Source organism: Geotrypetes seraphini, chromosome 8 (assembly GCF_902459505.1).
Source record: "Geotrypetes seraphini chromosome 8, aGeoSer1.1, whole genome shotgun sequence".
Taxonomy (NCBI): Eukaryota; Metazoa; Chordata; class Amphibia; order Gymnophiona; family Dermophiidae; genus Geotrypetes; species Geotrypetes seraphini.
In genome coordinates, this window is record NC_047091.1 from 30,396,440 (window position 1) to 30,410,513 (window position 14,074).

Sequence of the window (14,074 nt, forward strand, 5' to 3'; positions counted from 1 at the left end):
TCCGGGGAGGGGGCGAAACGGGCGAAACGGGCGACGGGCTCGGGTCCGAGGGGCGGGGGAGTTTCTTCTGTGGTGGAAAGAGTCGGGAGGAACTTGCAAAAACCCCCCCAAAACAAAACCGAACGAGCAGGGCGAGTCGACGCCTTATTTTGCCCAGCGAACTACAGCTCCCAGCATGCAGCGGGATATACTTCCGGATGACAGGCCTCTCAAGGCTGTTCCTGTCTTTTGTCACAGGTCATATTTCCTACTTTAATGCATATAATCTTTTCCCATCTGTATTTACATATTTTTTTTTAAAGCTTAAGTACTTCCTTTTTCAATTTAGAACTGACTAATTTCTCAGTCACAGAATTGTCACCCAGTTCACACTTAAGGTAAAAGTGAGCTGCAAGCTATTGAAAGGAGGAAAGGACGAACAACAGGGAGGACTACAACCAAGAGGATGTGGTAAGAGCGGTTAATGTAGCTGGTTTAAAAAAAAAAAAGGTTTGGACAAGTTCTTGGAGGAAAAGTCCATAGCGTGCTATGGAGGTAGCATGGAATGTTGCTACTCTTCGGGATTCTGCCATGTATCTGTGACTTGGATTGGCCATTATGGAAACAGACCATTGGTCTGACCCAGTAAGGCTATTCTTACATTCTTATGCCTTTTTGTTAACCTCTGTGTATTTACTCTTTGACAGGCGATAATGGCACAGAGTCAGGCTTTGCTGGCCATTCACCAGGCCCTCAAGAAGTGCTTCCGTGCGGTGGAAGAACAGCAAGAGGTCTGGAGCAAGACAGTTCCTGAATTTAAGCCATTGCTCGGCTCCCTCAGCAATTTGGCAGAGCAGCTACAGGCTTGTCAGAAGGTTGCCTTTGAACACACTCCACTTAAGGCCTTTCCAGACCTTCAGCAAAGACTGTCATACAGACTCATATCCACCATGGAGGATGTCATGCAAAGAGTGGCAGAAAAAATGTACGAGTCACAAATATTAGGTTAATTTATTTTTTCTTTTTTTTTTAGTTCAATAGTTTTTTATTGAGTATTTTTAGAAAATACAGGAAGCAGTTCAAATACATGAAGTCAAAATAAAGCTTTCTGTATAAAGAGCATATAAATCTATATTTAACTATAGAGGAACATAACAGTGAGAAAGGTTCCTACTATTAGAACTGCATGTGAAGAGAATATAAGAAGAAAGTGAGGGAGAACAACAGAAAAAAGGGAGAAAGATGAAAGAAAAATAAAGAAAAGGAAATCAAAGAAAAGGAAGACAGGAGTGTCTACGAAGCAGAACGTACATAGGTATCTAGGAATGACCAAGGTGATTTGTTAAACTTCAAGTTCGTGAGGGTTCTGGATGTAATTTTTTTCTCATATGCATATGATTCAAATCTATGGTACATACACAGAGAGTTCCACCAAAAAGTATAGTCTAATAACGAAGATGATTTCCAGTTTTTCAGAATGTGCATGAGAGCAGTCACAAACATGGTATCAATGAGTTTAGGAGGACAATTTGATTGTGCAAAGCAGGGATGTTGAGAGCGAAGGATTACAATGTCCATAGAGATCTCTTCCGAGCAGTTAGTAATAGATTGTATGGTGCTCCAAATGCGAGTCCAAAAGGATCGGACCTGTGTACAGTGAAAAAGCATGTGGTCGGGAGTTCCTACATCTTTTAAACAGTTCCAGCAAACAGAGTCTTGTTTTAAATTGGCTTTCCACATGCGAAATGGAGTCCATACTGCATGCCACATAATAAAGAACATTGATTGTGAGACTCTAGAAGATAAAAGTGGGCGATTTGTTGAAGACCAGAAAAGTTCCCAATCAATGTCAGAAAGCGGAATAGTGAGTATAGTTTCCCAGTGTTTCATAGATTGGGGTGTAAAAGTGAAGGAATGATCTCTTAAAATACTGTAGAAAAGAGATATCGCCTTGCCTTTAAGTAGAGACAGTATAGACCAATGACGAATAGTATGAGTGAAAGTCATGAAGTCAAAACGTATATGCATAGAAGACAGTGTTTCAGTGAGTGAGAGCCATTGTGAATAAACAGAAGAAGGCAGCGAATATGTAGAGCAAATAATATCAAAAGGAACAGACAGATTTGGAGTAGACAATTGATGGGCAAACCATAGACCCGCCCGCTGCCATCTTTTCCATGAAAGAGATTTGCCATGGTTTTGAATTTTAAAGTTATTCCAAAGGGACATGAGTGGACTATCATAAACTGAGATCTCAGCCAATTTATCTAGAAGATGAAGAGCATGTTGCGTTGAACTCAGCAAAGAGTACCTTCTCAAGTGTCTGGGTATTGACACTGTTAGTAGGCAGGAGGTGTGTAAAGGCATGCATAAAAAGCTCTCCACTTCAAACCAGGCAGGAGGATCTTGGAATAGGGAGTCAGTGAGCCAGTAAGCACCATATTTAGCTAGTGAAGCAATATAATAATGATAAAAATCCGGAAAATTAAGACCACCATTAATCTTAGAGGCTTTTAGCTTGGCGAGAGCAATTCGAGGTTTTTTCTTGTTCCAAATGAATTCAGATAGCTTCCTATTTAGCCATTGAAAAAATGACTTCCGGCATAGAAGAGGAAGCATAGAGAGAATGTAATTGATTTGAGGGGCCAAAGTCATTTTGACGGCTGTTATTCTACCCCACCAGGATAGAAAAAGTGGAGACCATCGAGATGTAGTATTTAATACTATATTTTTGACTTTGGATATATTAAGATCTTGAGCATATACCGGATCTTTATGTATTAAGATCCCCAAGTATTTCACAGCTTCATGCGACTATGAGAAGGAAAAGTGAGCTAGATCTGAGGGAAGAATATTATCGTTCAGAGGGAAGATCTCTGATTTCTCCCAATTAACAGAATAACCAGAGAGGAGAGAATATTGAGTGACAATTTGAATAAGGTGAGGAAGAGAGACTAGAGGGTTCCTAAGAAAGAGTAAAACATCATCAGCATAAGCTGCTAATTTGAAGTCTCTATTAGAGGAGGGAATGCCTTTGATTAAGGGGCATTGTCGGATAGCTGAAAGGAAGGGCTCCAACACTAAATTAAATAACAATGGTGAGAGAGGGCAGCCTTGTCGTGTACCTCTGTGAAGAGAAAATTTATTGGATAGAGAGTTATTAATTAGAATACGAGCTGTGGGTTGGCGATATAGCGTTTCTATCCAATCCGTGAAAAATGAGCCAAAGTTATACCACGAGCAAACAAAACAAAACTGCAGATCTGTACAAGACGTAGGCAAAATTTATTAATGACAAAAAATAATATGCAAACCCTTTTACCAATCAAGGGACCCGACACGGTCCGTGTTTCGGACACACCTTCGTCAGGGGTCCATGGTAAAAGTAGAGGGAGGAAACAAAAAAATCACAAAAATACTGTATAGGGGTAGCAAAACATAAGCGACGTCACAATCCGTCACTGTAAAAAGCCGTCAAAAGGCTTTTTACAGTGACGGATTGTGACGTCGCTTATGTTTTGCTACCCCTATACAGTATTTTTGTGATTTTTTTGTTTCCTCCCTCTACTTTTACCATGGACCCCTGACAAAGGTGTGTCCGAAACACGGACCGTGTCGGGTCCCTTGATTGGTAAAAGGGTTTGCATATTATTTTTTGTCATTAATAAATTTTGATGAATTTATGATGAAAGAGACGCAGGTTATCTCCTATATATCTTTGTTTAATGAACCCTGTTTGATCTTTATGTATGAGAGACGGGATTACTTTGGTAAGTCTTAATGCAAGTAGTTTTGCCATTATCTTATAATCTAAGTTAAGGAGAGAAATAGGGCGGAAGTTTTTAACCAAGGTGGCGTCTCTATCAGGTTTGGGGATTACTACAATTGTGGCCTCAGTGAAATTGAATTGTTTGTTCGGAGTGGAATGGAGGAAATCATAATATGTAAGAAGGTAAGGAGCTAGGAGGGTTCGGAATTGTTTAAAGAATTCATTAGTAAAACCGTCTGGGCCAGGGGCTTTCCCAGCTGGTAAAGAAGATATGGCAGTTTCAATTTCTGATATAGTTATAGGGGAATCTAGTTCCAATTTAACAGAGTCTGATATGATCGGATGAGTTAAGGAGGTAAGAAAGGAATCTATATCTGATTCAGAAGCAGCTAATTCGGATTGGTATAGAGAAGCATAAAAGTTTTCAAATTGAGAGGAAATTAAGGATCTGGTTTTGACTAAATGACCTGATGGATCTTGAATAGTTGTGATATGTAGTCTTTTAGATTTGGTTTTAAGGTATCTAGCTAAAGGCCGACCCATAAGGTTATCTCCCATGTAGTGACCAGAAGTGGAGATGAAGATATCACGTCGGGCTGTACATGAAACCAAAGTGTTGTATTCATATTTAAGATTTTGGATACGTTGGAAAGTAGCTGGGTCGTGTAAATGATTAGACATATGTTGTAATTCTAAGGCTTTAATAGAATTTTCTAAGTCTTTTTCCTTTCTTATAGACTGTTTCTTTTTCCAAGAAGCTATTTTAATCAATTCGCCTCTGAGGGTTGCTTTGTATGCTTCCCAGATAATTGAAGGACAGATTTCAGGATCTTTAGAGTTATTTTCAAAAAACTCCACAGTAAAAGAATTGATTCTTTCAACAATTTCCTCATCTAAGAGTAAGGTGTTATTCATTCGCCAAGAAGGGGATTCTTTACGTGGGGCTGATATGGATATATATAAAGAAATGGCAGCGTGATCTGTAAGAGAAATTGGATGTATAATAGAATTGGTAAGATCTTGAATAAGAGAAGAGGACAAGAGAAAAAAATCAATTCTTGAGTACGTGTTATGTGGTGGTGAAAAATGTGTGTATTCTCTGCCTTTTGGGTAAAGCAAGCGCCAAGGATCCACAAGGGAAAAGGCATCATTTAAAGCATGAAGAGCTGTGAAAGACCTGGATTTGGAGGGTTTGCAAGAAGATGATCTATCTAGGTTAATTTCTAATTTAAAAAAAAAGCAGAGAAGTAAGGGTCAATGAACAAGCTGTAGGTGATACCTTTTATTTATTTAAATAACTTAATAGTTGTCTGCCTAGTCTTCAGGAGTTATCCTCCGTTTTGGTGTCAGTGTTGACTGTCCTGCAACATAAAAATAGCTTTACTGGGTCAGACCAATGGCCCATCAAGCCCAGTAGCCCGGTCTCACGGTAGCCAATATACCTGGCCAAAACCCAAGGAGTAGCAATATTCCATGCTACTGATCCAGGGCATTCTTTTCCACATTGCATTTTAATTTTATTGGATTGTGAACTTCCCTGTGATATGTATAGAAAGGGCAGTATAGTAAGTTAAAATAAACCATATAGATGCAGGCCTTCAACTGGTTGCATTTGCCATTACATTTCCCAGCACACAAAGATGCCATCTTTGTGTGCAGGGAGACAACGTTTTACGAGTCCCATTTGAAAGTCTATAATCGGATTGCCTATACCATGAGGCAACAGAAATGTGAAACGCTGGCCATCATTGGTGTACCGATCGTCATCTGAGATAAGTCTGAGTTTATTTCATTTTGACCATACTGAATTTTCATTGCACCGCACAGAGCTTTTTATTTTTCCAAGGGGAGGTTTTTATGTCTATGAGATTTTTTGCCTGAGCACCTTAAGTCACTTTTGTGGTGGTGGGAGGGTTTTCTTCTGAGGCTTTTTCCTCCCATTTGGGTTTATTTCTGGCTCGTGCTGCAGCTTTGACCTTTTATGTTACATTACTTATATGAAAGTGCTATTTAATCCAACTTTCCTTAAAACCAGCTACGCTATCCGCTTTTACCACAACCTCCGGCAACGCGACAGAGCTTAACTATTCTCTGAGTGAATAAATATTTCCTCCGATTGGTTTTAAAAGCATTTCCCTGCAGTTTCATCGAGTGTCCCCTGACAGCACTGATGGTACGAAAATTCAGTCATCTGTGGGACCCTTTAAAATCAAATATTTCAGATGACATAATTTGAAACCAAGATCCCGTCTATTCTGTCGAGCCTGGACATCTTGGGCCAGATTCTGTAAACAGCAGTCGCCTACAAAAGCCGCGTGTCAATCGTGCATGGCACCATTTATAGAATCACGGCTAATGGCACCTACCAGAAAACATAGGTGTCTTCAATATAGGCCAGGGTTTTACTGACCTGCGTTGCAGATGCCTAAGTTCTGTAGTGACTCGTGCTTGACGGCGCCTAAGTTCTGCTCCATCCCTAACCACGACACCTTAGATGTACGGTGCCCTAAGGGTGTTCTACAGTAGATGCGATTGCAGCACCTACACTGTACAAGCCTCCCAGTGCCTACTTTTTTTTTTAACAAGTTTTTAATTGGTTTTAAATGACACGGTCAATTACTAAGCTAATTAAAACAAATTAGGCAGTGGTAGGGCGCCCACCGCCACCTAACTTACGGTGCCACTTATAGAATATGGTCCCCTGTGTCCTTCCCACATGAAAGATGCTAATTTTTGTGTAATGGCCAGATTACGTGGTCTAACATTTGCTGAAATTCCCTGGAAACTCCTAAAGCTTGCTGCATTTCTCTTGTTTTGTGGACAGACTCTAAGAGTCTGGCGTTGCTTTACCAAACTTGGGGTCTTAAGCAGAATTCCTTTCCCCTAATTCCTTCTATTGTCCTACACCATTACAGGACTGAGTTGCAGAAGGTGCGGGATGCAGTGAGCCAGCAGGTGGCAGCAGTATTTCATGTCTACATGCAACAAGCAGAGGAACTGGGTGTCTTGGCTTCCCTGGAGCGTTCCGCTGTTTGCCCTTCAGTAGCCGATATGTTGGAATGGCTGCAAGATATTGAAAGACACTACAGAAATGAGTATCCTTCTGCCCTGAATAATTTTCCCTCGTTTTCAAATGGCACGAGGCTAGTGGAATTTAATGTTTCTGGTCACCAGCGCTGTATTGTATCAATACATATCTGGACTGTCAACTAAGTAAATACAGGCATAATCTTGCCCTGAGGAAGGGCCGTGGCGAGATTCCGGGTGTGCACAAGAGGCATTCATGTAAACCGTTATGAGCTTCCCTGGGAGACCGGTATAGAAAACTAAATAAATAAAGCAAATGTGTGGGCGAGTCGGCCAGTGCTGGCGATTCTCCTCCTCGCAGGTTCCTCTCCTGCTCTCCGCACCTCCCCACCAGTGTAATTTCAGGGTTAACAAGCTCAGGGACCCGTCTGGACGGCCTCTGCGCATGCGTGGACATGGATGTGATGATGTCGCACATGCGCGGAGACCCTCCAGCCGCGGCCTCGAGTTTAGCGTGCCATGGCTTGGAAAAGTTTGGGTATGGCGGAGAAACTACGGTGCAGGAGTTGAACATGGAGGAAAATATTGTCCTCCTTTTAATTCCCATGGCACCATTTATTTTCCTAAAATTTTTTAAATACAGGAAGAAGCTATGTGATGCTTTTCTTTGTTCATTTGAATCATGTTATTCTCTTGCAATCAGCTAGAGGTCTAAGTACATGAAATCTGAGTGCATGCCTCTATTCCCTTTCAATTTTAGATTAGAGGTCTGCACGGGAATGGGGATCGTGGGAATCCCGCGGGTCCCGTGGGGGTCCCGCGGGAATCCCCTCCTAACCCACGGGACTCCCACGGGGATGGAAGGCTTTGGAAGCAGGGTTCGTCCCTATAATATAATGGACACGTCAGCCTTAGTAAAAGAGGGGGTTTATAAGTTAATTACCTGAACAGAAAACAAAAAAAGGGTTCCACCAAAGAGATTCCACGAGGAAAACAGTAGCGCAAACACAAAAGAAACTGTGGAATTGATGATCCCGTCAGAAGTAATTGCTGCTTTTTATGGGGATGGGTGGGGACGGAGAGGATCCTAATGGGGATGGGCGGGGACGGAGAGGATCCTGACGGGGATGGGTGGGGACGGAGAGGATGGGGACGGGTAGTGACGGAGAGGATCCTGATGGGGACAGAGAGGATCCTGGCGGGGACGGAGAGGATCCTGATGGGGATGGGTGGGGACGGAGAGGATCCTGACGGGGGCGGGTGGGGACAGAGAGGATCCTGGCGGGGATGGGTGGGATTTCTGTCCCTCCGCAACTCTATTTTAGATGCATCATTTGTTTCCAGATACTGTAACAGGTTTACTAAAAAGTCAACCAACCAATGAAGCAACCCATTGATTTTATTAGCAGGCTAAAAATGTTTTTCTGCAGCATAGTTTCAAATGCAATGACTGAATACCTATCATTTTCAGATAAAACGATGATAAGATAAAAGGGTCATATTTCTGTCTTAGGATCTTCATATGCTAAAATATGCAAATTATTCTAGTGCTTACACATGCAAATCTATCTGATAAATTAGCTATTGTGTTTCTCCTGAAAAATGGACCTGTCTATGGCACTTGAGGACCATATTTGAAAAACTATGACCACAGGATTTTGTTTTATTTTTATGTGTGGTAACATGTGAGTGTCTCCAGGAAAAGGTGACTAAACTCATTTGTTTAGTATTGCCTTAAAGCAGGTTGTGAGAATACACAGCTTACCTATCCTTTATTTTTACCTATATTTGACTGACTCTTTTGATTTGTTTAGTATATTGTATACCACTTAGACTTGTTCCCAAATTAGGCAGCACAAAAAAGCAGCCCAATAGGCCTTCAAGTTCTGAGCAATCAAACTTCCATTTATTGAAGGACCCGACCTGTCCCTGTTTCGGCGTATCTGACTGCATCGGGGGATCATTCAATGTATTCCTTACAAAGAACAATGGAAAGATAGCCAAACAGTTAACAGCTGTGTTATCACACAGGTGTAACTTCACTCCTGCTATATCTTGGATACTGATTGTTGAGCGAGTCAGTATTTGGGGGTTATCTGTTTGGCTATCTTTCCATTGTTCTTTGCATGGATTACATTGAATGACCCCTGACGCAGGTGGACACGCCAAAACACGGACTGGGTCAGGTCCTTCAATAAATGGAAATTTGACTGCTTGAAGGCCCTTTGGGCTGCTTTTTTGTGCTTTGACTCTCTCTCTATTTTGACTACCCAAATTAGGCAGGACATCAAATTGATAATAAGCATACCCCAAAATGTTGAGAGTGGCTGATTTTTCATGTCATGGACCCATAAACAGTCTGCAAAAGTTACATCTTTGAACTTCTGTAACTTTATTATTTTTTCAAATAAAAGGATGGTGTTTTTACTATTGTATTACAAATAGAATTCATTAATATGTAATTCTGTTTGTTTGTTTCTGGAGACCTTATTCACCTTTTCCCAGAGATGATGACAAACATTCTGCTAGGTCTCCTCTGTAATCCCTTTCAGCATCACAAAAATCTCATCTTTGATTCGCTCTTTGTTGTGGTGGGTCCTCAACCTGTTTAAAGCTATTTGAGGAGGAAGATCCTTCTCCAGGTGCGATACGACAACTTGCCAGAGATTCAAGGTTTGCCTGAGGTCTGGAACGCTGTATCGGAACAGAAACAGCAGGACCTGGTGCACGGTACTGTAGGTTTCCATCGTGGGAATGTCAAATAGTTCTTTTGAATGTTCTATGGACAAATAGAAAAGGGGATCAGTATGTTGAAATTTTCAATCCAGTGTGTTGTAGCTGTAAAGAAAAAAGAAAAAAGCAAATAGAATATTGGTTTTGCAAAAATAACTGGAGAACAGCCCTGAGAATGTCAGTATGCCTCTGTGTTATTTATGTGACAGCACCTTGAGGATCTTATACAGATCTGGATGTAGTGGAATTAGAAAAAGTACAGAGGAGAGAAAAATGGTAAAGGGGCGAGAACCAGGTTAGGGTTTTCAGCTTGGAAAAAAAAAATATGTGAGAGGTTTAACCATTCAAGCAGTACTAAATCAAGAAAGTATTCCAGAAACTAAGGGCTCCTTTTAGGAAGCGGAATAGTGCGTGCTACATTGAGTGGCATTAGTTCTAGCCGCGTAGCGTGCGGTGTAGCACGCGGTAATATCCTGCGTGTGCTAAAAACGCTAGCGCACCTTAGTAAAAGGAGCCCTAAGGACCAGTAAAATAAAAACAAATCGCAGAAAGATTTCTCTTTTTTTTTCTTGTTACCGGAGGATGTGGTCAAGGAATACAGGGGGGGGAGGGACAAAAGAGGCAAAAGTGTCCATAACAAATTGTTATAAACTGACTTATATTACTTGCAGAACTATTTCATGTTCAAAGTCAAATCCCCTAGGTCAGTGTTCTTCAACCACCGGTCCAGAGAAATTTCCTGCCGGTCCACAGGGCCAGCACGTGCATCAGGCCCAAAACAGTGTTCTTCAACCGCCGGTCCATGGTGCGATCGATGCAGCGTTATCTTCAAGCCAGCTCCCTCTTCCTAACTGATTCAGTGCACAAAGCCACGGGCAATGGCTCCTACGGGCTTCCTGTGCCTGAACCGGAAGCCTTCTCTCTGACGTTGCAACGTCGGAGGGAAGGCTTCCAGATGAGGCACGGGACGTGCAAGGTGCAATTAGTACTATTAAGGGGGCGGGGTCTGGGGTGGAGATTGGGTAGAGATGGGCGGGGTCTGGCCCACGACTTAGCTCTGTGTTCTTCAACCGCCTGTCCGCAGAATAATTCTTTTATTTCTGCCAGTCCATAGGTGTAAAAAGGTTGAAAAAACACTACCCTAGGTAATGGTTAGTATGAACACTAATGAATCCAATGATGAATTTTATTATCTAAACAGAGGGAAAAAAGACCTCAAAGAACTCCAGGTGCCAAATCAATTGAAAGACACCATTTAGGGGTTTAAGGGTGCTATCACTGGTCAAAAACCTCTGTTCAAATTTATATTTCTAAATTTTGATTTTCTTTTTCTTACTTTTCACTATTCTTATTTTAAGTTTGTTTTCTTATCTTCGAAAAATTATTTCAGTGCTGGTTTTCTCTCACATTCAAGTAATAAACGGAGGATCAGCAACCACATTCCAAATGAAGCAACTATTTTCAGTACGTGGCAAACTTCAAAGAAATATCAAAACCCAGGCACTTGCTTGATTTGGAATGTGGTTGCTGATCCTCCGTTTATTACTTGAATGTGAGAGAAAACCAGCACTGAAGTAATTTTTCAAACATAAAGAAAATAAAAAAAACAAATGTAAAATAAAATAAGAATAGTGAAAAGTAAGAAAAAGAAAAAAAAATTATAAATTTGAACAGAGGTTTTTGACCAGTGATAGTACTCTTAAACTCCTAAATGGTGTCTTTCATTTGATTTGGCACCTGCTGTTCTTTTGAGGTCTTTTTTTTCCTCTGTTTAGATAATAAAACTCATCACTGGATTTATTAGTGTTCATACTAACTGTTACATAACACATTGTTAACCAGGTATGATCCAGAAATGAGAAGTTTGATGTACTGTTTGGGATCGGCCAGGTACTTGTGACCTGGATTGGCATTACTTTGGGGGCGGAGAGAACATAAGAATTTGCCTCCGCTGGGTCAGACCTGTAAGTGATCTTTTGTCTAACCCTTTGGTTCCTACCCCCTTCTTCCCCCTTATCTGTGCCCTTTTTCTCTTGTGTCCTCCTTTATCTGTAGCCCTCAGTTCCCTTATCTTTCAGGAATTTATCTAGTCCCTCTTTGAAACCCCTTAATGTAGTCTATCCTATTACATCTTCCGGAAGCGCATTCCAGGTATCCACCACCTTCTGAGTGAAGAAGAATTTTCTAGCATTGGTTCTAAATCTGTAATGTAGTGTAGTGCATTGGTTAAAGCTACAGCCTCAGCACCCTGAGGTTGTGGGTTCAAATCCATGCTATTCCCTGTGATCCTGTACAAGTCACTTAATCCCTCTGTTGCCTCAGATACATTAGATAGATTGTAAGCCTGCTGGGACAGACAGGGAAAAATGCTTTTGTATACCTGAATAAATTCATGTAAACCTTTCTGAGGTCCGCTGGGAGAACGGTATAGAAAATTGAATAAATAAATAAATATTGGAGAGAAGATGCTGGACTCAGTGGACTTGTTTGGTCCAACTTAGCAAGGCTTATTCTAAGTTCGTAATGTGCTCTTGTCTTTGCCCCCGCAGTGAGTGAGGCTGTTATTAACCTGTCTGTCCTGCTGAGAGATTCTCTCCTGCCAAAGCTGTTGCATGCCAAGCCATTAAAGGCCAGATTCAGTAAATGGTACTCAAAATTAGGGGCTGGGAGGAATCTGCACAAGGCGTGCTGGGCTGAGTTCTCTTTATAATATAGCATTTAGTCTGCTAAAACCTGGTGCACAACTCCTGTATTCTATAACACCATGCGCTGAAAGTTTTGGAATGTACCTGACCCGCTTGTGCTCATCCCGTGGCCACGTCCAGATCCATGCGTAAGTCCAAATTAGTGCTAATTATCACCAATAATTGTTAATGACTCATTAGTTTTTGCACAAATCTCGGATCTGTGACTTTTACAGAGGTTTAGGGCTTCTCCACTTGACTCTTGTTTTCAGAGTCTGTTTTGGGAAGTAACCATCACCTTGTGTCATCATCTTAGGATTTATCCCAGTTCAGCACAAGTTCTGCACCATTGTAATGAAGGGTGGGTGAGGAAAGCAGCCTGGGAAGCACTAATTCGTTCCCTTTAAAACAAAGCTTATCTTCATGTCATTCATACAAGAATCATAAGGCTTTCCATACTGGGACCGACCGAAGGTCCATCAAGCCTAGTTTTTTTGTTTCCAACAGTGGCCAACCCAGGTCCCAAGTATCTGGCAAGATCCCAAAGAGTAAAACACATTTTATACTGCTTATCCTAGGAATAAGTAGTGGATTTGCCCAAGCTATCTTAATGGTTTCTGGACTTTATTTTAGGAAATTATTGAAACATGTTTGAAATAACTATTGTAAAATCAATGATTGTTTTATTTTTCCTTTCAGATAGTCTGCTGAAAGTTTCCTTCTTCCTGGAAGATGGGTGATTGGGAGGGAGCTGAGTCCTCAGCCAATACATCGTCTGATGATAGGCCTCCTTAGATCACATACGGGGATTCCTAGTATTGCTTGTCAAACGCAAGGCATACCTCAGGAAACAGCTTTTCCCAGACACCACCCTGGTAACTATTCATGGCAGCCTGCTTCATGCCAGCACTCTATCCAGAGTTGGATTGCCAACTGGATGTTGCATCTTCCACATCCTTCGGGATTCCTGCTGATGTTCCTGAACATACCGTTTGCAACGCCGTCTCCCATCCTTTAAAGAGGCAAAAAACTACAGATGCCGTTACAGATGTGTATTACGCCATGCTTAGGACTGCTCCTATTGTATTGAGATTGTTAAGAAACCTTTTTACTTTTTGTGTCTCTATAAATATGAAAGTAATTACATGTATTCGTATGGTGAATGTTGTCCCCCTACCATTTTAATAAGTAGGTTAGGACCCTCCCCTAAGCAGCTCCCCCCTTTAACAGTCACGCGTTCACAATTGCATAAGCCATTCACCTGGCATAGCTGCAGTAGCATAAACATGGCAGGTACACGTGTGACTTCCAGCATTCTGTGAGTTACTTCTGTAAGTGGAAGTTCCGCCCCCTTGAATTTGCATACCCCAACGTTTCCACAAACGCTTACAGAATGGCCCGTATGTGCCTTGCTCGCACAGGCGTACACTTAGCTAAGAAATCCCTCGTGTTCTGTAACACGCGTGCAAGGGACACGGAAATGGGGGGAGGCCCAGTTGTAGAATTAGGGCACCAAGACTGGGAAGATCTGAAGCGCTGAATGCTGCACACAGCTCCCGACACTCATAGAGTTCCTATGAGCGGCAGGAGCAGCACACAGCATTTGACGTGGCTCCCGACGCTAAAAACCGCTAGCGCGGTTTGGTAAAAGGGGGCCTAAGTTTCCAAGTTTATTGTTTCTGTATCTAGATGGTTTACAGTCAATAAAAATATTTAAAACAAAAGCTAAAAAAAAAAAAAAATTCTACCACATGATAATTAAATGTGGAAGGGGAGGAAATATATTGAGATTAAAAAAAATATAAAGGATGGAGGGGGATGGATGGAACATTAGGAGTATGACCCCCCACACACACATACCTACCTGGGGGAGTCATTGTAT

At 41.6% G+C, this 14,074-nt stretch overlaps 1 protein-coding gene across 4 annotated transcripts; it reads left to right on the top strand.

The window, feature by feature from the left end:
• The first annotated feature begins 3 nt into the window (after positions 1–3).
• C8H1orf109 (chromosome 8 C1orf109 homolog) lies at positions 4–13,338 on the top strand. 4 transcript variants are annotated; one of them, XM_033953687.1, is made up of 6 exons: positions 8–237; positions 329–450; positions 687–964; positions 6,664–6,843; positions 9,390–9,505; positions 12,892–13,338. In XM_033953687.1, exons 3-6 carry the CDS (start codon positions 693–695, stop codon positions 12,930–12,932), a joined length of 609 nt encoding a protein of 202 aa, XP_033809578.1. In that variant the 5' UTR covers positions 8–237; positions 329–450; positions 687–692; the 3' UTR covers positions 12,933–13,338. The 4 variants fall into 4 exon arrangements, with proteins under 4 accessions (XP_033809580.1, XP_033809579.1, XP_033809578.1 ...); XM_033953689.1 differs by having other exon boundaries at positions 4–450; positions 9,390–9,510; XM_033953688.1 differs by lacking the exon at positions 329–450 and having other exon boundaries at positions 4–237.
• The last annotated feature ends 736 nt before the right edge of the window (positions 13,339–14,074 follow it).

Bases quoted from the DNA above. Each gene is read 5' to 3' on its own strand.
- C8H1orf109 (XM_033953688.1), top strand. From the start codon at position 693: ATGGCACAGAGTCAGGCTTTGCTGGCCATTCACCAGGCCCTCAAGAAG. The intron at 965-6,663 runs GTACGAGTCACA...ACACCATTACAG, and splicing joins CAAAGAGTGGCAGAAAAAAT to GACTGAGTTGCAGAAGGTGC. The intron at 9,506-12,891 runs GTACTGTAGGTT...TTTTCCTTTCAG, and splicing joins ACAGCAGGACCTGGTGCACG to ATAGTCTGCTGAAAGTTTCC.